Raw genomic sequence first — 22,984 nt, 5'->3', positions numbered from 1 at the left:
TAGATTTAACTTGGTACCTACAGCTTCCAAGAGCAGAGCGCTAATATGCCAGGGTACCTAACCATAGTAACCAACAACGTCACAATCGCTTACGATAATATCGTTCTCGTAGCTCTTTCTATCGCACCAATACCGAAGAGCGACAGAGAGAGTGCGACCTAATAACTTAACAGACACATCAACGTCACTCAGCAGAACAACAACAACAACAACATACAATCACGCCTGTATCCCATAAAGGGGTAGGCAGAACACATGAAACTACTAAAGCTTCAGTGCCACTCTTGGCAAATAAGGGGTTGAAAGAAAACGAAACTGTGACATTGCAGTGACAGGTTGCCAGCCTCTCGCCTACGCCACAATTTAACCCATATCCCATAGTCGCCTTCTACGACACCCACGGGAAGAAAGGGGGTGGTGAAATTCTTAACCCGTCACCACACAGGCGAAGCACTCAGCAGAAGTTTATGGAAATTCCCAAATACAAAAAAAAATACAAACTCTAAATTCTGTAACAGGCGATTTGGTGCAACCGACTCTGTCACCATCTACCAGAAATAAAATTGTTATCCGCTTTACTAATAAAGCGGATAACAATTTTATTTCAAAGCCTAAAAAAACCTGGATGTCTAAACATCCAGGTTTTTTTAGGCTTAATAATAAGCCTTTACATCTGTGACAGATGACTTTAAGAAGCATCCGAACTATTTCGAACGACACTTGCGTTCGTGGCTGTGTAGCCCAATTCGAGAGAGAATCCCTCGTCCACATACGCGGCAAGTGTATGCCCCCCAGGTGGACGGGGGTAGGAGGCCTGCTCGTGGCGCCTCATGCGTTTATCTTTCAAATAGGAAAACCAGGCATTGTCGTGCTTGAATTGACCGTCGTGGACAGCACGACGCCACATGGGTCGATTTTCGGCCAGTTGCTGCCACTGGTTGCATGGGATCTCAAAGGAAACCATGTCACGCTTCACGCAATCTTTAAAGCTCAGCATTGGCCGTCCGACCGGTCTTTTTGATGCATCTGCAACCTCTCCCAGCAAGATTTGACGTGGTACATACACATGCCCAAGCCACCTCAGTCGTCTCTTCTTGAGTATGGCTGTGATACTAGGAAGCTGTGCCTCGCCTAGAACAGACTCGTTTACCACGTCAAATCTTGCTGGGAGAGGTTGCAGATGATAACAGACTCGTTTGTCATGCGATCCCTCCATGTGAAAGGAGTTCAGCCGGCGTCCTTGTTCTATATGGCAGGGTCCCATGACTATGGACCGGTCATATCAGTCGTTTTGAGGATTGGGTGGCGTCAATGTGATCTCGTGTGCATACGTGATGACATATTTAACTCGCATATCGTTCATATCTTAGGTACACGTAAATATTATAAATATTTCATAACTTCCGCGCGAGTAAATTAAAATACACCGTTATCACGGTTTATTTTTACCATACTTAAATGCCACCTGTAATAGCTGCATTGTGTAAAACAATAACCATGCCAAAAATAATAGGACTATTAAGAAACTGCTTCATTGCCGTGATATGATTAAATTGATTTTCTCAAGATTTTCTTTCGTGTGAGTTCAATCCAGTTCTATTTGGAAGATGGAGTTGGTCCTGTTGTGTGCCCTTATTGGTGCAGTGAGTGGAAAATGGTTCGGATCTGATGTGGAGTTGGACTATCACAACCATGTGGGGATCCCTACGGCGAAGAGGATTAAGGCCCATGAGATGGAGATGCACAAGAGTATCAGGATTACTGGGGGATTTCCGGCTAGGATTGGACAATATCCGTTCTTTGTAAGTATGACGTCAAGATATTGATAATATCGAAGAAGATATCGTATATCTGATGGATCGACTGTTTGTTATTATAATTATGTGATAAATAAGCACTCCTTTTATAAGTAGATAAGCAACGTTTGTGTTTCTAGTATTTGATTTCATTAAGTAGTTACCTATCTAACACAAAGAAATATGTTTCTTCACGTGGTACTGTCACCGGCAGAAAGAAGTGATGATTTCAGTACCTTGTCGCTTTTAATCGTTTGACAATTTCGTATGACATTTCAAACAAGACGTTAATATGACAAGGTACAGAAATCATTACTTATTTTTGACGGTGACTGTACAATAATAATAAGTACCTACTACCTACCTACTTACCTGTAATATAGCTGGAAAAACAGCCAATCCTTTTTATATTTCAGTATTCAAAAATAAAGAATTAATAAGCAATCCCGCTATGGAAATAGTGTTATAACAGTATTATGTGTTCCACCAGACATAGCGCCAGGGTCAGGCCAAGGAAAACTACTTGTATTTGGTATTTTACAGCGAGAAAAAAAAAATACTTACTTATGCTCTTGTGGCACGGACGTGGACCGACTGGGACACCATGTCAATAAAGTGCAGGCCGTGTTTCGAGACATGCGTCGCTTAATGACATTATCCGTCGGTCCCTTGCAACCATCAATGTGCCTGGTCTCCTTGAGCCGACTGGCATAATCAGAGATGATGGCAAGAGGCCTGATGGAGTGTCCTTGGTCCCCTGGAGTATGGGACGAATGTTAGTGTGGGGATGCTACCTGCGTAGACACATTGGCACCGTTTCACCTCCAACGGACCAAGATAAAAGCGGGTGCAGCGGCAGAAAGTGCCTAAATTTTGAAACGTAATAAATACAAAAGTCTTGGCAAAGAATACCTTTTTGTACCTTTTGGCGTAGAAACTCTAGGTCCATGCTGGGTTCCCAACGCGAACAAGTTGTTCACAGAAATCGCGAAGCGTCTGGTTGAGGTAACTGGGTGGCTAGCCGAATGGCACAAACGCTCACGAAACGCTCACGAAACGAAGCGCTAGTAGATATCTATCTCTATCGCGCTTGCGTATTGGCGCGACAGAGCCAGCGGCGTATCGCTTTCGTTTGGCGTCGGAGAAATGCCATTCGGCTACGCTGGCGACTTCTTCGCACAACGTATCAGCATTGCGATACAGCGAGGAAATGTCGCTAGTATCCTTGGTACAATGCCTCAAGGGCCTATTTTAGACATTAGCTCTAGCTTTTAAGTTTAGTCTTAGTTTCTTATATAATTATGTAAGTATGTTCATGTAAATAAAGAATTTTCTATCATTAGGTATTAAATATTTAACGTTTAAGTCAACTTGCGAACCCAGCCGAAATTACAATTCATATATTCATATTTATTTATTCAATAACAATATTACATTGTTTGAATCTTAAATCTAGGCATGTTAATGTTACGCTACGATAGGTAGCGATCGAATTGCAGTCTTGCTCAATCGCGCTACAACTACGATTCGCTTAAGAAGCGTCAGCGACTGTGACATTGGCTAAGAACTCTGTAACACCTTCTGGGATTGACAGTTTCCCTTCCTACCCAGGGCGGAGTCCTAATCACAATGGCCGACGACTCCCAATCCGTCTGCGGCTCCACGCTTCTCACCAACACTCGAGCCGTCACCGCCGCCCACTGCTGGAGGACCACCTTCTCCCAAGCCAAGCTCTTCACCGTCATCTATGACTCCATATTTCTATTCTCTGGAGGCACTAGGGTGTCAACGAGAGATGTTGTGTTGCATGAGAACTATAATGCAACTAAGATTACTAATGACATTGCTATTATTAAGCACGCTTGGGTGGACTTTAACAGTAAGTACCTACTGTACCTAGTAGTAACATTTTAATATTTTTAATATCTTTGAAAAATCAAACACCGTCAGCAAATTGCGAGTTGGTGGGGATTTAGGATTGATAGTTTATGCAATTTTTGCAAAGCAATCGATAAGACTCTTTGACCATAGTGAAAAAATTTTTCATAGGCTTTACCAATTTACTTTAAAATACAGGGTGTAAACCTAATACGGGCGAACCTCTTAACGGCGGTGAGTATAGGACATAAAAAATGGAATTAGATAACTTTTACTTAAAATTGAAATATTTTTTTATCCATACAAAATAATTCGGCCCGCAACGTAATGCAAACACACTCGCGTTAACCGCTCGTTGACAGTTGTCATTGATTGTCATCGCAACCACGTTTACAGTACATTGCTGCTGGGAAATTTTTCCAAAATTCATTATAGGGGGGAAAATTAAAAGTAACTCAAAAACACCTCTTAATTAATGATAACAATATTGAATTATATGCCTGGTTTCATTTATCGCCCTTATTAGGTTTATTATATTAATTTGATATCATCATCGCCTCCCACTGCTGGAGGACCACGTTCTCAAAAGCCAAGCTCTTCGCCGTCATCTATGACTTCATCTCTCTCTTCTCTGGTGGCACTAGGATGTCAATGTCAACGACCGATGTTGTGTTGCATGCGAACTATAATGCCACTAAGATTACTAATGACATTGCTATTATTAATTAAGCACGCCTGGGTGTAATTTAACAGTAAGTATTAGTAACATTTTAACATCTTTGAAAATTTTCAAAACATCGTCCGCAAATCTCAAGTAATTGGGGTCTATAGCATTTGCGAAGGAAATGAATGAAATGAAATGAAATGAAATGAAATGAAATGAAATGAAATGAAATGAAATGAAATGAGATAATCTTTTATAAGGTCTCGATAGTAATCCACATCGCCGGGTAGACCCAGGTACCTCAAAAATGTCAGCCTAAGGTAAAACGTGAGGAAAACACTGGAATTGGAAGATTTCAAATATCATTCGACTTTCAGCGAAGTGAAAGTCTTCTTAGGGTCTCCTCAAACCACTAGTTAGTATGAAGACGCTTACGCTACAGAAGTTGAACACATGCCTAATCATGTTCCTACTAACGAGCGATTTTTGGTAGGCTAGGTAGGTTTGGGGATACCCTTATTATCCTCCCCTGCCCTCGTTTTTCTTCTAACTTGAGTTCCTATGTTTTAGGTGCCATACATTCTATCCCCATTGCCATTGGCGTGGACTCCTATGTCGGCCAGTGGGCTCAGGCAATAGGCTTCGGCAGAACCAGTGACAGTCGTAAGTAAAGATTACTTTTTATTGTCGTTCCTAACCAAACCTGTCCTAGACCAAATGTGTTCTTGCATACTCATCGATATTTTTTAAACCAGTGACCAAAGGTCATGAAATACACTAGCTTCAATTTTTATTCGAGTCCACCTCACAGAATGCTTACCCCAAAGAAAACTTTACTTACTTACTTCACTGGCTCAGCAACCCAAAAAGGATCTTATTGGCATCCCACACAAGATATCGCCACTCTGCCCTGCGCCACTTCACGCCAGTTGGGTATACCGAGCGCGGACCGACCCTTTAGAGAGAGGACTTTAGTAAAATAATATATTGAAAAGATACTTATACCTAACCAAAACCTGAAGATGTCTTAAATTCCATAATTCTAACAAGACACACAGATTCCCAAAATAAATAAAGCCTTGAATTCCTACTTGATCATCGGCCTTGTTCCAGCTATCATCCCGCATGACCGCTTCCTCTCCCACGTGTTCGTCCAGGTGATAGCAAATGAGGACTGCGCCCAGACCTACGGCCCCGTCGTTTTAAACTCTACCCTCTGTGTTGCTACAACTGGGGGGAGGAGTACTTGCAGCGGGGACTCTGGAGGACCTCTCGTTGTGGATAATAGACTGGTATGTTATTATGAGACAGCTGTCTAGCTAAGATCTGTCTGACCTACGGTCCTCGTCTACCCTCTGTGTGGCTACAGCTGGGAGGTGGAGCACATGTAGCGGGGACTCTGGAGGACCTCTTGTTGTAGATAATAGACTGGTATGTAAACTGTCCCACTCGCACATCTAAGATCTCTCAGACTTACTCTCACCCCCACTGGTAGGACTCAGTGGGATCTTTGGAGGATCTGTCTAATCATGGACCACTTGCTGTGGGTAATAGACTGGTGTGGAGTGACTGAGACAGTTAACTGTTGCGCGGTCATTCTCAACGTAAGGGCGAATTCTAACTACCGCGACTTATTTGTTTACAGTGGAATTTCAGTTCTAGTTCTATTTTAATTCAATTTCAATTTATCAGAATTCAAATTTCACTGAAAATAGAAGCGTCGCAACAATTAAAATATGGACTAGACGATTGAGAATTACCGTGCACTAGCGCAACCAACTAAGATCTCTCAGACCCATGAGTCCCATAACTCTACCCTCTGTGTGGCTGCAAATTGGGGCAGAAGTATTTGTAATGGGGACTCGGGAGGACCAGTTGTTGTAGATAATATACTAATATAAATTGTGAAATAACTGTCTATCTGTTTCACTCGCACATTCGACCTATGGTTTTGTTGTCACTAACTCCATTCTTTGAGCGGGGACGACTGGTTACAGGAGTACTTAAATTGTATTAAGGACTCCGGACTCCCGGGAGTAGCTATATCAGACCTAAGGTCCTGGTCACGTACTTTACACTTTGTTTATATTGTTTGAGACAGCTACCTATTCCACTTGAACATCCAATGAAGCTTAACCTTTATTCCATTGTTTTGCAGATAGGCGTCACCTCCTTCGGACACGCCGGCGCCTGCACGCGTAACTACCCGACGGCTTTCACACGAGTCACCTGCTACGCTGGCTGGATTAATAATCATCTTTAGGACCACGACTGATGTTTGATCACGACAGATGGCGCCACAATAAACGAATGCTCTCACGAAGACACTGTCAAATCAAAACACGAGATTTCGCAGACATCAGTTTGCCTTTTTACATAATGTACTTTGTAGACAAGATTTGCAGTAGTGACATCTGTCGTACCCATTAATTATCTCTTCCAAAAGCCTTGAGGAGACACCTCATTACCGCCATCAAAGTTTTCCGAAACCATGAGTAATCTTAAAGATATGCAACCGTCTTAAGTGATCTTGGGTACTGTAAAATGACCCATATGAACACATACTGTTCAGTGACTAATTGAAAGTCTGAGGTACCCGATATTGATTGCCCTATTTAACCTTACTGGTGAATCGCGACTGTAAACAAACAAATGAATGCACAATTTTGACATCATTTTTTGCTGTTGGAAATAAAGTCATCTACCCCCTGAACCACTTTCTTCTAATTTCTATCTTCCTCATATTCCTTTCTTTCATTATTTTATTCCTGATAATATAACTACCCCGAATTTCTTCAAAACGGGCGCTCTTAAAACTATCGTTAGCGCGATGTAGAAATTGCCGCCCTTGGTACAGCGACATATCTCGTGACAAACATCTTAGCATGAACATTTTTCTACATAATTACAGTTGCAAACACTTTCGATCTAAATATCTTACTTTACTGAAATTTACCTACGCAATGATTAAAAACAATAAACTATAATAGAATGTGTTTATTTATCAAAGTATTTTATGACATGATGTGATTGAATGTATTGGGGAAACACAAATCTTATCAAATCTCCGTAATTTCGTCACCTAAACACAAATTAGCCACTTATCCTCATTAATGAAAAAGATATCGAATATTTGTAAAAACCCTAATTGGTTTTGTCTATAATTTTTATCCTTTAGATAATTTTATCTCATCATTTTGTCACTGTAGGTATATAAGGTCATGGCAATTTTTTTGGTGTCATTGCCTATCGTCTCCATACTATCAATATGAAGTTTCTAGCTGTGTTTGCGATGTTAGGTTTGGTTTCCAGTAAGGTAGTAGATCTGTCTAACTACCATGGAAAGATCGGCATCCCTGCAGCCGCTCGCATTGATCAAGGCTGCTGAGGAGGCGGTAGACTTTGACGGATCCCGGATTGTCGGAGGAACCCCGGCTTCTTTGGGACAGTATCCTTATCTCGTGAGTAAAATCATCGTAAACATTTTAAGTAATAAAGTGGAATGTCTATGTCTATGTCTATGAATGTTACTCCTTGGACGGCATTTGAATTCACGGCCTCTGGATCAAAAAGACTTCGTCCATAGTAATCTAAACTTGCCATCATTTTGGTCAAAGGGACATTTGGCGACATCTATCATAAGATCCAAAGGACTTGAATTCAAGTCTCAACCAAGACAGTAATTTTCCATTTTTAAAAGTCTAGTGGCATGGATGGGAGACGTTTCTGCTTATTTTGACTATATTTTTAAATACGTTTCTGCTTGTTAAAAATCAATATGAAATAAGATGCCTACTTGAACAAACATATGTAGGTACTTACTGTGATGTATTTTACTTTAGTTAATGCCTCCAATAACCTGAACTGTACCTACTCAAAAGATCAATGTGGATATCCAGTGAGTTGATCACCAAATATATTCAACAAAACAGTTAACGCACAACTGAAGTATTCTAATTTCAGGGTGGTTTGATCATCGACCTCGCTGGTGGCGGGACATCCGCCTGTGGTCATCCCTCCTCTCCACCACCCGCAGCGTAACCGCTGCCCACTGCTGGTCCACCCTCCAGCACCAGGCCGTCTCCTTCACCGTGGTTCTTGGCTCCACCCGCCTCTTCTTTGGAGGTCTTAGGATCACCACCCAGGATGTGGAGACGCATGCCCGCTGGAACGGGGTATTGCCAGTGAATGATGTGGCCATTATTAGGTTCCCTGCGATTACTTTTAACAGTAAGTGATGATATATTTACTAAAGCTGATACCAGAAATCGACAAAAGAAAATAATACATTTAATGCCCTGTCTATGAGGTTGATAATCTCAGTAAGTTGTCAAGCCACAACACAAGCTTTCTTGAGTTTACTGATTTCTTAAATTAGGCCATTTATAATGAAATAAAAGTCAATTATAAAAAAACACCTTCTAAACAATAATAAGTGTGTATGTTACACTTTATAAAGAACCTAACCTAGAGCGCCGCCAGCAACGGTTAATGGGGAAAGGCCCAAGTTGTCAGTGGTCAGGACTGCAGAGAATGGAATCGCCGGCCGGACTATCCGCTCTGTGTCCAAGACACAGGCGACACAGCCTTCTACAACTCACCCTTGATCTAACCTCTCAGAGAGTTTCTCAAACTGTTGGTCAAGACCCTTCGCTAGGAGATCGTTTGCTAAACTTTATTTATTATTTCAGATGTCATCAACCCTATCACTCTTGCCACCGGCAGTGACACCTTCATCGGTCGCACCGCCATGGCTGCCGGCTTCGGTCGCGCCGTTGATGGTAAGTTCACCACCACTGAATTTGTCTTTAGGGTTCCGTACCCAAAGGATAAACCGAGAGCCCCGTTTACCTATTGTTAATAAGACTTCGCTATTCGCCCTTCCGTCCGTTTGTCTGTCATGACTGTCCTGAGCCTGTATTTCATGAACCGTAGTAGTTAAACATTTGATATTTTTACAGATAATGTATTTAAGTATGTTGGCGCTACAACAAAATACTAAAATCAGAATAAAAAATCTTCTTTATTAGGAGCTAAGGCTTAGCGCCTACATAAATATCACTGCGACCATTCAGCTTGATTGTGATTTGTGATTTCCATCTACGCTCTCGGTCAAGTCATAGAAAATCCTCGCATTACAGAGCCTGCAGCCTACTGCAATATGACTCTTTGTTTACGGGCGGTTCTCAGGGATGACGTTCGGTGCCTGATTTCGGTGGTGATTTTTATTTACTACTTTATTGATATGTCAGTCAATTTACTAAAATCTAGCCTAAATATAAAAAATATTGGTGGTGGAGGCCTCCATTAAAACCTTATAGTTTGTAAGAAATCTGACATTTTAAAATCACCGAAATTATGTATGGGCACTGTAATCAATTTGCCCCACCGAATTCAATTTTTTACACATTATTCCACATTTCAACTTAATATATAAATTATTATTCAATTGATATTTTTCATTTTAATTCGATGACAGGTCATGTAAAAAGGCTCATAATCGCGCAATTTTACAAAATTTAACATGGTAATATGCTAGTCATTATCGAGTAGAGAATTTTGTACCCATAGAGTGGCTTAATTTGCTTAGAAACATAGTTCTATGTTTTTACAAGGTATATCCTACTATTTAAGTATGAAATATTAGAAAATAATGAACATTTAATCAGTTTGCAACGTGGCAATCGAAGTCGGTGGTCACTTTTTTTGATATCGGTGGTCAAAAAATCCACCGAAACCACGGAAATCAACTCCACTGATATCAAATTTTATAGCTTTTTTGGAGATAACTGCAATAGCATGCATGATACAGAGGAGAGGTTATAATGACGTAATAACATACTTTCAAGGATTTGTTAGTACCTTATAACGACAAATGGACCTAAACTGTGGGAGTAAATTGATCCACCGAATCTTAAAAAACATGGGACCAAACCCAGCGAACGACTGAGAAACCTTCAAAAAGTCCCCTTTATAAAACGGTACTGCATCTCCTCTACACTGAACGGTTAAAACATAGCTAAAACTAACTATATTTGTGCTACTACGTCCCTGGGTGGCTAGCCGAATGGCACAATCGCTCACGAAACGCTCACGAAACGAAGCGCTAGTAGATATCTATCTCTATCGCGCTTGCGTATTGGCGCGACAGAGCCAGCGGCGTATCGCTTTCGTTTGGCGTCGGAGAAATGCCATTCGGCTACGGGGCCTGATCTACTAATCCGGCGGATCGGACTTGACGGACGGACGGACGGACGGACGGACGGACGGACGGACGGACGGACGGACGGACAGACAGACATTGTAAGATTAATGTCATGTTTAAAAAATTACACCGAAATCAGTCACTAGCCCGGGACACATGGTAAATTTGTCTTTACTCGATGAGTTTAGCTAACATATTATTTTTATACAGAAAATATGATGGGTTAACTAATACCTTATACGTGAATATCTATAACAACTGCGATCAACAACTCCATTTTGAGTTATGATTTTTTGTTTTGCAAATTCTGAGTGCGGGACACGCCCACCGACGGTCATTTTTCGCATTTAATATTTTATTACTCATATCATACAAATAATAAATAAATAATGTTAAGGTGTACCAAATAGAACAGAGGCTAAAGATTATGCCTAATTTAATTCAGATTTTTAGAACAGTCCGTTCTGACGTTTTTTGCCTCGGACACGTAAAAACGCGCCTCCTGAGAAATGCCCTTACCTTAACATTCATTGTTGTTTTACAGACGCTCCTCTCACCAACGAGCAACACAAGAGGCACGTGGATATGCTGGTTGTAGAAAACTCAGTTTGCACAGCCGTGTACACCATCCTGAACGTGCGGTCTACCACGCTCTGCACATCCACTACTGGTGGCCGGGGGACTTGCGGTGGCGACTCTGGTGGCCCTCTGGTGGTTGACAACAAGCTGGTCAGTATCTCTCTTAACTTTTCTACTCCTAATCCACGAATATCTCACAACTAAATAGCTCTGTAAACTGTGGATCATTAAACACAATCAGTACCTATTGCACGTGGTAGTTACAGTGGTGGACAAATCTGTCTGCACAGATGTGCAACTAACCATTGAAATCTACGGTTTTGAGAACCATTAATTGGCATAGAATCACAGTAAAAGTTCTGTACTTACAGAAATTACACTTCCTACAAAAACAGCAGTAGTAGGAACTTATGGAAGTGGACCGTTCTATTGCTTGGCTCTATCTCTTTCGACTCAACCCTAAATACCTGTAAAAGTTCTGTACTTACAGAAATTACACTTCCTACAAAAACAGCAGTAGTAGGAACTTATGGAAGTGGACCGTTCTATTGCTTGGCTCTATCTCTTTCGACTCAACCCTAAATACCTAGGGTTGTCAAAAATCACTTAATTACTTAATCTGTGGTACTTTACTTAAATTGTGAATGTCCCCTTTGATATGAAGTTGTACCAACCCTAATAATTGCTACGCAGCAATGCGAATAGCCGAAACTATCCACATCGAAAGTGTCTCAGCTCTGGTTTTGGCTCCAGCACGGGAAGCATGGTCGCGCGATAGACGATAAAATAGCAGGCCGTCCCTATCGCACTATTTGTAAGTGCGATAGGGACGGCCTGATATTTTATCGTCTATCGCGCGGCCATGCTTCCCGTGCAGGTTTTAAAATGTTCCTTATCATTATAGTGAATCCAATGATCGTTTTGTCCCCAGATCGGTATAACATCGTTCGGACACGCCGATGGCTGCGAGCTGGGATACCCCGCCGGCTTCATGAGAGTTACCTCCTACGCTGACTGGATCTTTGAACGATTGTAATCTTTCCACAATATAACAATAACAATACAAAGAAAAAATGACCAAGGCCTCCAAGTGTCCAAAGCTGGATTCGAACCAGCGTCCTCCGTTATCACGACGGATGCCTCAACCACTCAGCCATTCGGTCACGGTGGCAAGGGTCGAAATTTTCAAGTATATGACACAATTACCGAAGGCTAAGGCGCCCCCGGCCATCTCTGAGATAAAACCGAAACTAGTTCGATCTCCTAACTGAAGGTCTTGGTCATTTTTTCTTTGGTGTACCCTTGTTTCGCCGACAAACTTTTCATGGAATATCATTTCATCGACAACAAATCATCGAAAGTTTAGTTCGAGTAAAATTGTTTCAAGTAATTTTGTTTCAACTACTATTTATTTGAAATTTTCTTAGTTATTATAAATACTATTCAACTAATATTTCTTCATCGCTGATTCGTTTCAAAGTACTTCAAATAGCAGAACTACAAAGCATCGCAATTCATTTATTAGACGTATTATTACAAAACTTTCTCATTTGTCGTACAGCACATTTATAGATGTTACTATTTTAGGAAACTTCAAATTGTCTATTTTATTGTGGCACATCACATACGTCCATAATTAAACTATGACCATTGGCTTAAATCCTATATTAGAGTAGGTTTAGATTATGTTAGAACTGCGATGCTACAAAACGATGAACAGCTTTTAAAGTAGGTTTGGTTAGGTAAGAACTGTGACCACACACAAAAACGACTAGCTTACAGAGTAGGTTTAGGTTAGGTTAGAACTGTGACCACACAGAAACAAACGGCTTACCGAGTAGGTTTAGGTTAGGTTAGAACTGCGTCCTACATTACAACAAATGGCTTTTAAATTAGGTTTAGGTTAGGTTAGAACTGTGACCACACACAAAAACAAACAGTTTACAGAGTAGGGTTAGATTAGGTTAGAACTGTGATCACACAGAAACAAACGGCTTACAGAGTAGGTTTAGGTTAGGTTAGAACTGTGACCAAACAGTTTACAAATTGTAAAATTTTAGAAAAAATCGTAATTGAAATAGTATTATGCGTAATGAATTGTATTTAATGTAAAACAAAATGAAATGAAAAAACACGAAACGAAATACCACGATATAAAGTATACTCGGAATAACTTATCTACGAAATAAAAGTCTACGGTTTGATTTTACTTGTATCGATTGTTCTACGATATGAACTGTCGATGAAATGAAATTATTTGAAACGTTGTCTTTGAAATAATATTCGAACAAGTGTCTGTCGGCGATTCAATGGTAAACCTTTTTCTTTGTATATGACATTTATTTCAGTTTATAGTTAAAATAGTAGTGTGTCTACTAAAAATACAAATTAAATTATTCTCTATGAGGATAATTTAATTTGTTCTAAGAATTAACAATAACAACATCACAAACTGAATAAAACTGGATACTGCAGGCGTCGGGTATTTTCCTTCCACTTACATCCAATAGCCCAGTTCATTTTAGATTTCCTCACCACACTCAAGCCTTCATCTTCATGTTGGCTTCTCCGCGCTCCACGCGCCTCAAAGGACAGTTGACAATATAAGTTCCTCGAGTTAACAACTAGTGTTTATTGAAGGGGAATAAATGAGCCCTAAAAAGTAATAATCGAAACACCTGCATAAAAAGCTAGGACAATAATATAATTAGTTAAAGATTCAGATAGGCCATTCATCATTTTCATCTGAAGGTTAGTATCAGCAAATGAGGAGGCACACTCAAAGGTTATGACAGATGACGCCACCCTATTAGTCCATACGTGAGAGCGAGAAGATGATATGTTTTTTCTTGACACTTGCACAGGCGCCGCCTGGCGGGATAAAATGTCAGTGTGCCTCCTCATTATGAATACAGATTTCTGTACAAAGTAGGTACAATACACAAATCTATGAATCTAACAAGCTTCCTTCCTCTATCAAAATTCGAACATGATATTAAGATGTGTGTATGATGTTTCTGTGGGTAGTACTGCTATATGATAATGAACTGTCAGTGTCAAAAGTGACCCTTTCAAACTATGGAATGTATAAGTTTAAGGAAACCAAACTGTCGAAGTAGAACAGGATTTGAATCCGGGACCTCTTGCTCCGTAGGCGGGGTTACTACCGAGAAGGCTAAGAGGTTGTCAAACCCTATCTTTTCTTTTATGTGCACATTTTATACTTAAAGCTTTCGCTCCTCCCTCTAATCTCCATACTTCAAACAAAAATATAATACTTATTTGACTCTAAATTAAATTTCAAAGTTGTTAATCCCTCCTTTGACTAAGATATGGACTCGGGCTTCTGAGTCGGTACTCCAGCGCTCTGTCAACGACTTTTTCACTAAATGGATCCAGAGTATCGATACAGAAGCCGTGAGTTCAAGTCAACTCGAGTAATTTTACCTCTTTTAATTTTTTCATACCTTCATATCTTATCTGTAACAAATACTTCAGCGTATTATTCGACACGGATTAACAAGATATCATAATGAACGACTGAAATCCAAATCGATTCAGGTTATCTCTGTAATCCTGTTGATAAACTTTCTATAAAAGCCCATCTCTCAGATTTGAGTTCAATCGAGTCAGAATGAAGTTCCTAGTAGCGTTTGCGTTGGCCGGCCTCGTGGCGGGTAAGGCGGTGGAATCTCCTCAATCTCCCGTGGAGATGGACTACCATGGGAAGATTGGTATACCGGTTGCTGCTCGGCTGAAGGCCGCTGAGGAAGCTCAGGATTTCGATGGCTCCAGGATTGTCGGAGGGTCCCCGGCTGCTTTGGGACAGCATCCGTATGTTGTAAGTACTTAAACATTTCTTTCTACACATGCAAATTGATTTCATAGTGGTATTTGGTGGTGCATTGCTTGTGAACAACAATGTACAGATGTAGTTCGGAAACGTTCGTATTTGTCATGCTAGTTCAGTCAATGTCAGTACATCTTGTACTGAGACTGATTGAAATAGCATGACACGTTCGTACGTTTCCGTAACAATTCGAAGGCAAATCTTTTTGCACTACATCTGTAGTATCTGTACCTAATAATTATTATGTTATGTTAGTTATAATGTTCCTCAATCAATTTTGTTTGTGCATATTTTTTTAAACAAAATCTCTTTATCGATATTTTGACAGGATTTTCACTAATTACAGAAAGAACAAAAGAAAATATTATGAATAATAAACATATTATAACTTTTAGTTATAACAGCAGTAGATTTTATAGCAGCTTCCATTGCCTACATTTTCACTAAGTTGATCCAATATTTAGTCTTGAGAATTTCATTCCTTTGGGTGTGTGAAACGTGCAGTGTTAAGACTATCGTTGTCACTTACACTAAATATTGCCACCAACATTTTTTTCAATTTCCGTCCATCCAGTGATCCGTCATCTATCGTATTCTCATGCCGATAAATTGATTTCAGGGCGGCCTACTGATCACCCTGACCAACAGTCAAACCTCAGTCTGCACTTCCTCCCTTCTCTCTACCACCCGCGCCGTCACCGCTGCCCACTGCTGGAGCACCCTCACCCACCAGGCTTCCTTCTTCACCCTTGTCCTTGGCTCCCTTCTCCTCTTCTCCGGTGGCAACAGGATCATCACCAGCGACGTCGAACAACATCGCAGATGGAATGGTCTCCTGCCCGTGAATGACGTTGCCATCATTAGATTCCCTGCTATTTCTCTCACAAGTAAGTTATTTCCCTATCTTGTTGGGTCCGATATTGTTGCTAAGTATTAACTCACGCCTCTTTTTGCACCATGACTCCCGTTTGCTCTTCCCCATAGCATAGCAGCATTTTGCAATTACGAAAAGATCCTTCTGCTTAAAGGTCCTTTTAAAATTAGATTGCATTTAAAAAAGTCCCTATTGTACATCTCGATTCGATCTCTCTTCTCTTCTTTAGTTTTAATAACTAACACAATATTTTCAGACACGATCCAGCCGATTGCTATCGCCACCGGCAGCAACAGTTTCGTCGGCAGCACCGCCTATGCTGCTGGCTTCGGTGTCACCCGAGATGGTAAGTGTACTATAATTTACTTAGCTATTTCCATAGTGAATTTTGTTATTTAAAAAAAACGAAGATTGATTACCACAACTATGAGAGAATCCAAAAACACAGTTAAAGAAATTATTTTTGAGCTTTAATAACAGGTTTGGTCGTATCTTTTGCGTTTATATTACAATACACGCTTCCAATTTTCAATATTAGTTCAATATTTTCTATGTCACTGTTTTTAACCCCCGACGCGAAAACGACGGGGTGTTATAGGTTTGACGTGTCTGTCTGTGTGTGTGTCTGTCTGTGGCATCGTAGCTCCCGAACGGATGAACCGATTTCGGTTTAGTTTTTTTTTTGTTTGAATGCTGAGTTAGTTGGGAGTGTTCTTAGCCATGTTTCATGAAAATCGGGCTACTATGTCACGGTCGGGGGATTTTTCAAAATTTTAATTTTGTGATCTGATGATCCCACTGAAAGCGTTATTTAAAGTTCAACTTCTGTATGAGATGAATCCGTTCGTGGATCTACTTACAAGACAGATCATAACTTTTATGTTTATAATTTCTTTGTTTGAATTTTAGAATAAATTAGGTTGCCACCTGTGGTCTCCAATTAATCGTATTTTCATTTTTTTTAAGATGGTGCAATCACAACGAATCAGTTCCTCTCCCACGTGGCAGTCCAAGTGGTGGACAACTCAGTCTGCACGGCTGTGTACACCATCCTGAACGTGCGAGCATCCACCCTCTGTACTTCTACCACTGGTGGCCGAGGGACCTGCGGTGGTGACTCCGGTGGTCCTCTGGTCCTTGGAAACCAGCTGGTCAGTATTTTATTTTATATTATAAATGGGCTTATTTTTGGTCACAGACTAGCCAAAGGCAAAGACGTGGCCTACAATGGAGTGAGATGCCTGTTCACCCTTTAATTGAAGATATAATTATATGTGAGCGTCAGAATGGCGGGTGTACATCAAGCAATCCTGGTGTGGTATACGTCAGTAGTTAGTGCTAGCAATGTGCCAAATGTGCGCCAAAATTCGAGCAATGTGCCCTTTGAACTCCAGAGATATTTAAGAAATTAATGACACCCGCCATTCTGACGTCAGGTTGGCGGGTGTACTTCCAGTTCTAGCTAATGGCTGCTTACTCGAGGGTGAAAGTACTGCCTAAGGTTAGTGCTCGCAATGTGCTTCCACATGTATGAAACACACACTAATTCAGAGAGCCGTTGAAGAGTAATATGGGATTGAATAAATATAAGGTCCTAATTTATTAGTTGCAGATATTTTAACACATGATACTTTACATTAAAATAATTAACTTTAAATATAAATTAAGAAATCTTTTTTGATTTCATTTTCCTAACAAAAAAATTAATTATAATTTCGTCTAAAAAAAAACATCATGTGCATTATCACATGTCACAATAACACTGTCTGTCATGTCAACAATTGTTTGTTGTAAATGTCGTAAAGGTTCGGCGGGAAAACTACACATGTCATTGAAGTGGCCAGTTACAGTTAAGTGGTACGTAAAAGAGCTACTAGAATCTGTTCAATGAGTTTTCATTTAATAATCACATAAACAGGGTGTTTTTACGTAGCAAATTTGTTTTTCCGTTTTCTCCAAAAAAACATCGTAAAATTAACTTTTTAACAAAAAATAAAACCGCCTTCAAAAAAAGCGTGTTACAAAACATGGAGAAACTAAAAAGCCAAAAATAATAAACCTTCGAATTCAGATTTCTTATCGGATTGCAATAATCTAAACATCCAAATTATAAACAAATCAATTATTTTTGTAGTCGGTACCAGACCTGTTCGTCGCCTTGCTATTTCCTGTTTGCCGCACCCAACCATACGCAGGCTGGCCCCGACTCCAAAAATAATTGATTTCTTTATAATTTGGATGTTTAGATTATTGCAATCCGATAAGAAATCTGAATTCGAAGGTTTATTATTTTTGGCTTTTTAGTTTCTCCATGTTTTGTAACACGCTTTTTTTGAAGGCGGTTTTATTTTTTGTTAAAAAGTTAATTTATTTGTTGATTTTTAGTGGTTCCTAGTGATATTATATGTATCAGTCCGAATATGTGTACAGTAGCGAAAGAATTATCCTTTAACTCCTAACCGTTGAGGAGTTGACCTTCCATCATCAGCTCAGCCACATAAAATTATTACCATCAGGCGTAAATACTGGTGTACCTTTGAAAAATACACTAAGAACATTACATGTGCCTATAACATTTGAAAAGTTCCCTCGATTTCTCCAAGATCCCATCATCAAACCCCGACTTGGTGCCAATGGGACCATCTCGGGGTTAGACCCGTTCGATCAAAAAAAAAATTTGAAAATCGGTCCACGATCCTCGGAGATATCGAGTAACATACATACAAAAAAAAAAAAAAAATTCAGTCGAATTGAGAACCCCCTCCTTTTTTGAAGTCGGTTAAAAAGCTATAATGTTTCACGGTTTAATATACTCCAGAGACCGAGTACTATCAGCTGTAAAAATATCTGCATCTAATAAATTAGGACCTTATACAGCGCGTAAACCTAATAAGGGCGATAAATTAAACCAGGCATATAATTCAATATTTTTATCATTAATTAAGAGGTGTTTTTTAGTTAATCTTAATTTTCACCCCATAATGAATTTTTGAAAAATTTCCCAGCAGCAATGTACTGTAAACGTGGTTGCGATGACAATCAATGACAACTGTCAACGAGCGTTAAACGCGAGTGTATTTGCATTACGTTGCGGGTCGAATTATTTTGTATGGATAAAACATTTATCTCAATTTTAAGTAAAAGTTATCTAATTACATTTCTTATGTCCTATACTCACCACCGTTAAGAGGTTCGCCCGTATTAGGTTTACACCCTGTATATCTATAACGCCTGCTGAAATAAAATAGCAATGTTCATTGCCTGCAATGCAGCATTAATATTCAGGCGCTTTTCACAAAAAAGTGATACTTATAGATATATTTATTCAATCCCATATTACTCTTCAACGGCTCTCTGAATTAGTGTGTGTTTCATACATGTGGAAGCACATTGCGAGCACTAACCTTAGGCAGTACTTTCACCCTCGAGTAAGCAGCCATTAGCTAGAACTGGAAGTACACCCGCCAACCTGACGTCAGAATGGCGGGTGTCATTAATTTCTTAAATATCTCTGGAATTCAAAGAGCACATTGCTCAAATTTTGGCGCACATTTGGCACATTGCTAGCACTAACTCCTGACGTATACGACACCAGGATTACTTGATGTACACCCGCCATTCTGACGCTCACAATTATATTTATCCACTACCACTAGTGGCTCTGTGTGCTGTGGATCATTAAGCAGTTCCTTTCACACGTGGCAGATACAGTTGTGTACATCTTGAACGTGCGAGCATCGACGCTCTGTACTTTACCACTGGTGGCCGAGGGACTTGTGGTGGAGATTCTAGTGGTCCTCTGGTCGTTGGAAACCAGCTGGTCAGTATAATTATACTCAAGCTAACTGGGCCTTTAACTAAACGTACAATCGTTAAGGTTCAGTGACTCTATGGGTCCCCCCACATCTAGCATCTCGCGAGCGTCGCGTCGGGCCAACTGTATGGGCATAGCCTGACGCCGCGTCGACGTCGCGTCGACGCGGCGTCTTTTTCCATACAGTTGGGCCGACGCGACGCTCGCGAGACGCTACATGTGGGGGGACTCTATCGTGCCAATACGGAAAAGCTATGGTGAGAGAAAACCAAGATACGAAGCGTCAACAGTTGCACACTTCGCTACAGGGCCTGCCGAACGAAACGCAGTCTGCGCGCCACTCCAAAAAAGTGATAGGGAGAGGTAGCTTACGAAGCCTAAACGATTATGACGTTGTTTAGGTACCTCGGTCTGATCAGGGTACGTGGCCGAATGGCACAAACGCTCACGAAACGAAACGCTCGTAGATATCTATCTCTATCGCTCTTGCGTATTGGCGCGACAGAGCCAGACCTTTCGCGGCGTTTCGTTTTCGTTTCGCGTCGCAGAAATGCCGTTCGGCTACGGCCGCAGATATGGTAGAAGTTGATCTGAAAGTCAACAATTGATGATGTGGCGCGATAAACCGATAAAAATGGCACTGTCTTGTTTCCAAGCCTCATTTAAAACGGATTAGCAGAATCGGAACTCAACGCTGCGCTCAAGAAGGCATTATTCTTGATGTTGGGGTAGGACCGCCAAGCTGAAATGGGACTGGGCCGGCCATGTCTGTCGCATGCATCCTAAAATTACCACAGTTTGGGTGCCACAAGACGGGCGAGGACCTGGCAGACCCAAGCGGAGAAGGCAGGATGACCTCGAGGCATCTTAGCGATAGGCCAGAGATTGAGATGTCACTAAAGATTCATACAAAGTTTGACAACAGTTTTTATTTGCAGGTTGGTATCACCTCCTTTGGACACAGAGAGGGCTGCGAAGCTGGCCACCCTGCTGGCTTCATGAGGGTGACTTCTTTCGCTGATTGGATCCGGGCTCGATTGTAAACATAAGTGACTGATATTATAATATTTAAGTACTATTATGATTTTTTCATTGGTGATTATGATATAGGTCAAGTGGGGTATTCATTATGGACAAAAAAACACAAATCCTTAAAAATAAGTAAAATTAGTTTCTAAAAACGGACGGCATCGTACCATAAACAAGAGTCAAAGAGCTGCTAATTTTGAAGTTTCATTTAATTCGGTTATTTCTGAAGGATTTTTTGGCGGCAAGTTAAAAGTCATCAGTTTACCGAAAAAAATATCATTAATTCTTAGTAATGTTGCTAAGAGAGTTAAGTTCATCTATAAAATACATAATAAATAAATAATACTCGGTGTAAATTTGAATGAGTTTTACTTACCTACTGCACTAACCATGAGATAAGGTAACGTATAAAACATATTAGTTAGTTACTCCAAAGATATAAAGAAATAGTGTTATTTTGCAAGTGTCCATTACTGGAACCGAAAAACTGCATACCTCCTATGATGGACAAGGAACAATTTACGAAATTAAAATTTACAAGAAACAATCCTATGTTAAAATAACGCAAACTAATTTTATTTGGGGTATATAAAATTGACTCATTGAGTATCAGTTGGCTTTAAAAGTAAAATTTTAAACTTATTTCACAATCCATAATGGGGGATCCATCTAATGGAGAACTGTCGTCCATGACTGGAGAAAAAACACCTCGTTTTAATTTGTTAAGTATGGGGAAACCAATCCAATAGCAATATCTATTCTGCAATACGCTTAAAATGTAAAAGAAGGATAGGACATTCATGATTTAACACGCTTCGCGGTAGAATTTTAAGATTTATCAGTGAAATATCAAAAATAGCCGAAATTTTTTCTTAAACTGTCCATGATTGGGTCCGTTACCTTAGAACCCTAATCATCTACGTCCAGGTGTGTATCAAGATAAGAATGTTTATGTACATGAATTCAGTCTAATTTTGATTAGCTTTACTATGCTACTATATTATTACTATTAAAAATACCCCGTTTTTTTATACTACGTCGGGTAAATAACGATAGGTACGGCTCACTTAATGTCCCGTAGCCGAATGGCATTTCTGCGACGCGAAACGAAAACGAAACGCCGCGAAAGGTAGCCTGGCTCTGTCGCGCCACGTCGCGCCAATACGCAAGAGCGATAGCGGTAGATATCTCCGATCGTTTCGTTTTGTGAGCGTTTCGTGAGCGTTTGTGCCATTTGGCTACGCACCTCAGGGTGCGTAGCCAAATGGCACAAACGCTACGCTTTTTTGGCTACGCACCCTGAGGTGTTTGCGCGTTGCCGATCCTAATACTCCTCACCATCGTTGAGCTCCGGCAACTTTAAAGCAACTTTAATTATAAAATCGACTTGTTCATTCAAATATATTGTTGATTCAAATGACGAGTAACTTGTAGAATGTACTCCTACACTTAACAAAGTCTAAAGCCCGCTCCAGACTATGCTCGCGAATCACGGCGCGACTTCGCGGCGTGAACTTTCACGGCGCGACGTATGGCTCCAGATTCGCACAACTTCACGGCGATTTCGCTTTTCGATTCTCGCCAAGATGGCGGAATAGCATCAGATGATCGAGTTTAACTGTAAATTATCTATGTCATCATATTGGATTTAGCTGTTGCCATTTCTTTTTGTTGTAACATCGTAAAATATAACATAATCTCAATATAATTAATACCTCTATTTTCATTCCACACATGAGCAATAACACTGTAATGTGGAGTAGGGTGGAGCGAAAAAACACTTTTCTGGAATTAGCAAACCTAATAGTTATCAATCAATGCCCCTTAGTCTAAGAAGCCTTTGTGCAAAATTTCAGCTTTTTAAATCAACATCTTCTGCCTCCGCATTAGGTTTGAAATTTTGAAAATCTCATACAAACCTGAAAATTCAACTTGTATAAAAAATGTTTTTCTGCAGTATTATGTTCAGTATACATTATTGATACATATTATTACAAAAAACTATCAAAAATTGCGAAAATAGCGTTAAAAATTGCCAATTTTCAGTATTTTAGCGGCTATTTTGGCGAATGTACTGAAACTAGACAAACTTTGGCGATTCTTGACGCTATTTTCGCAACTTTTTGAAGTTTCTCATAATGATATGTATCAATAACATATACTAAACATAATACTGCCGAATTTTTTTTTTTTATCTGAAAGTTGTATTTTTAGGTTTGTATGAGATTTTCAAAATTTCAACCCTAATGCGGAGGCAGAAGATGTTGATTTAAAAAGCTGAAAATTTGCACAAAG

At 40.1% G+C, this 22,984-nt stretch overlaps 1 protein-coding gene and 1 pseudogene across 1 annotated transcript; both read left to right on the top strand.

The window, feature by feature from the left end:
- Positions 1-1,615: 1,615 nt before the first annotated feature.
- On the top strand, positions 1,616-12,484 carry LOC125231290 (annotated as a pseudogene).
- Positions 12,485-14,741: 2,257 nt separating this feature from the next.
- On the top strand, positions 14,742-20,738 carry LOC125231037 (brachyurin-like). The gene is made up of 5 exons (XM_048136377.1): positions 14,742-14,963; positions 15,592-15,859; positions 16,103-16,192; positions 16,813-16,997; positions 20,599-20,738. Exons 1-5 carry the CDS (start codon positions 14,757-14,759, stop codon positions 20,701-20,703), a joined length of 855 nt encoding a protein of 284 aa, XP_047992334.1. The 5' UTR covers positions 14,742-14,756; the 3' UTR covers positions 20,704-20,738.
- Positions 20,739-22,984: the final 2,246 nt, after the last annotated feature.

The sequence above is a fragment of the Leguminivora glycinivorella genome, chromosome 11, assembly GCF_023078275.1.
Source record: "Leguminivora glycinivorella isolate SPB_JAAS2020 chromosome 11, LegGlyc_1.1, whole genome shotgun sequence".
NCBI lineage: Eukaryota > Metazoa > Arthropoda > Insecta > Lepidoptera > Tortricidae > Leguminivora > Leguminivora glycinivorella.
This window is presented reverse-complemented; position numbering and strand designations above follow the sequence as displayed.

Bases quoted from the DNA above. Each gene is read 5' to 3' on its own strand.
- LOC125231037 (XM_048136377.1), top strand. From the start codon at position 14,757: ATGAAGTTCCTAGTAGCGTTTGCGTTGGCCGGCCTCGTGGCGGGTAAG. The intron at 15,860-16,102 runs GTAAGTTATTTC...CAATATTTTCAG, and splicing joins CCCTGCTATTTCTCTCACAA to ACACGATCCAGCCGATTGCT. The intron at 16,193-16,812 runs GTAAGTGTACTA...ATTTTTTTTAAG, and splicing joins CTTCGGTGTCACCCGAGATG to ATGGTGCAATCACAACGAAT.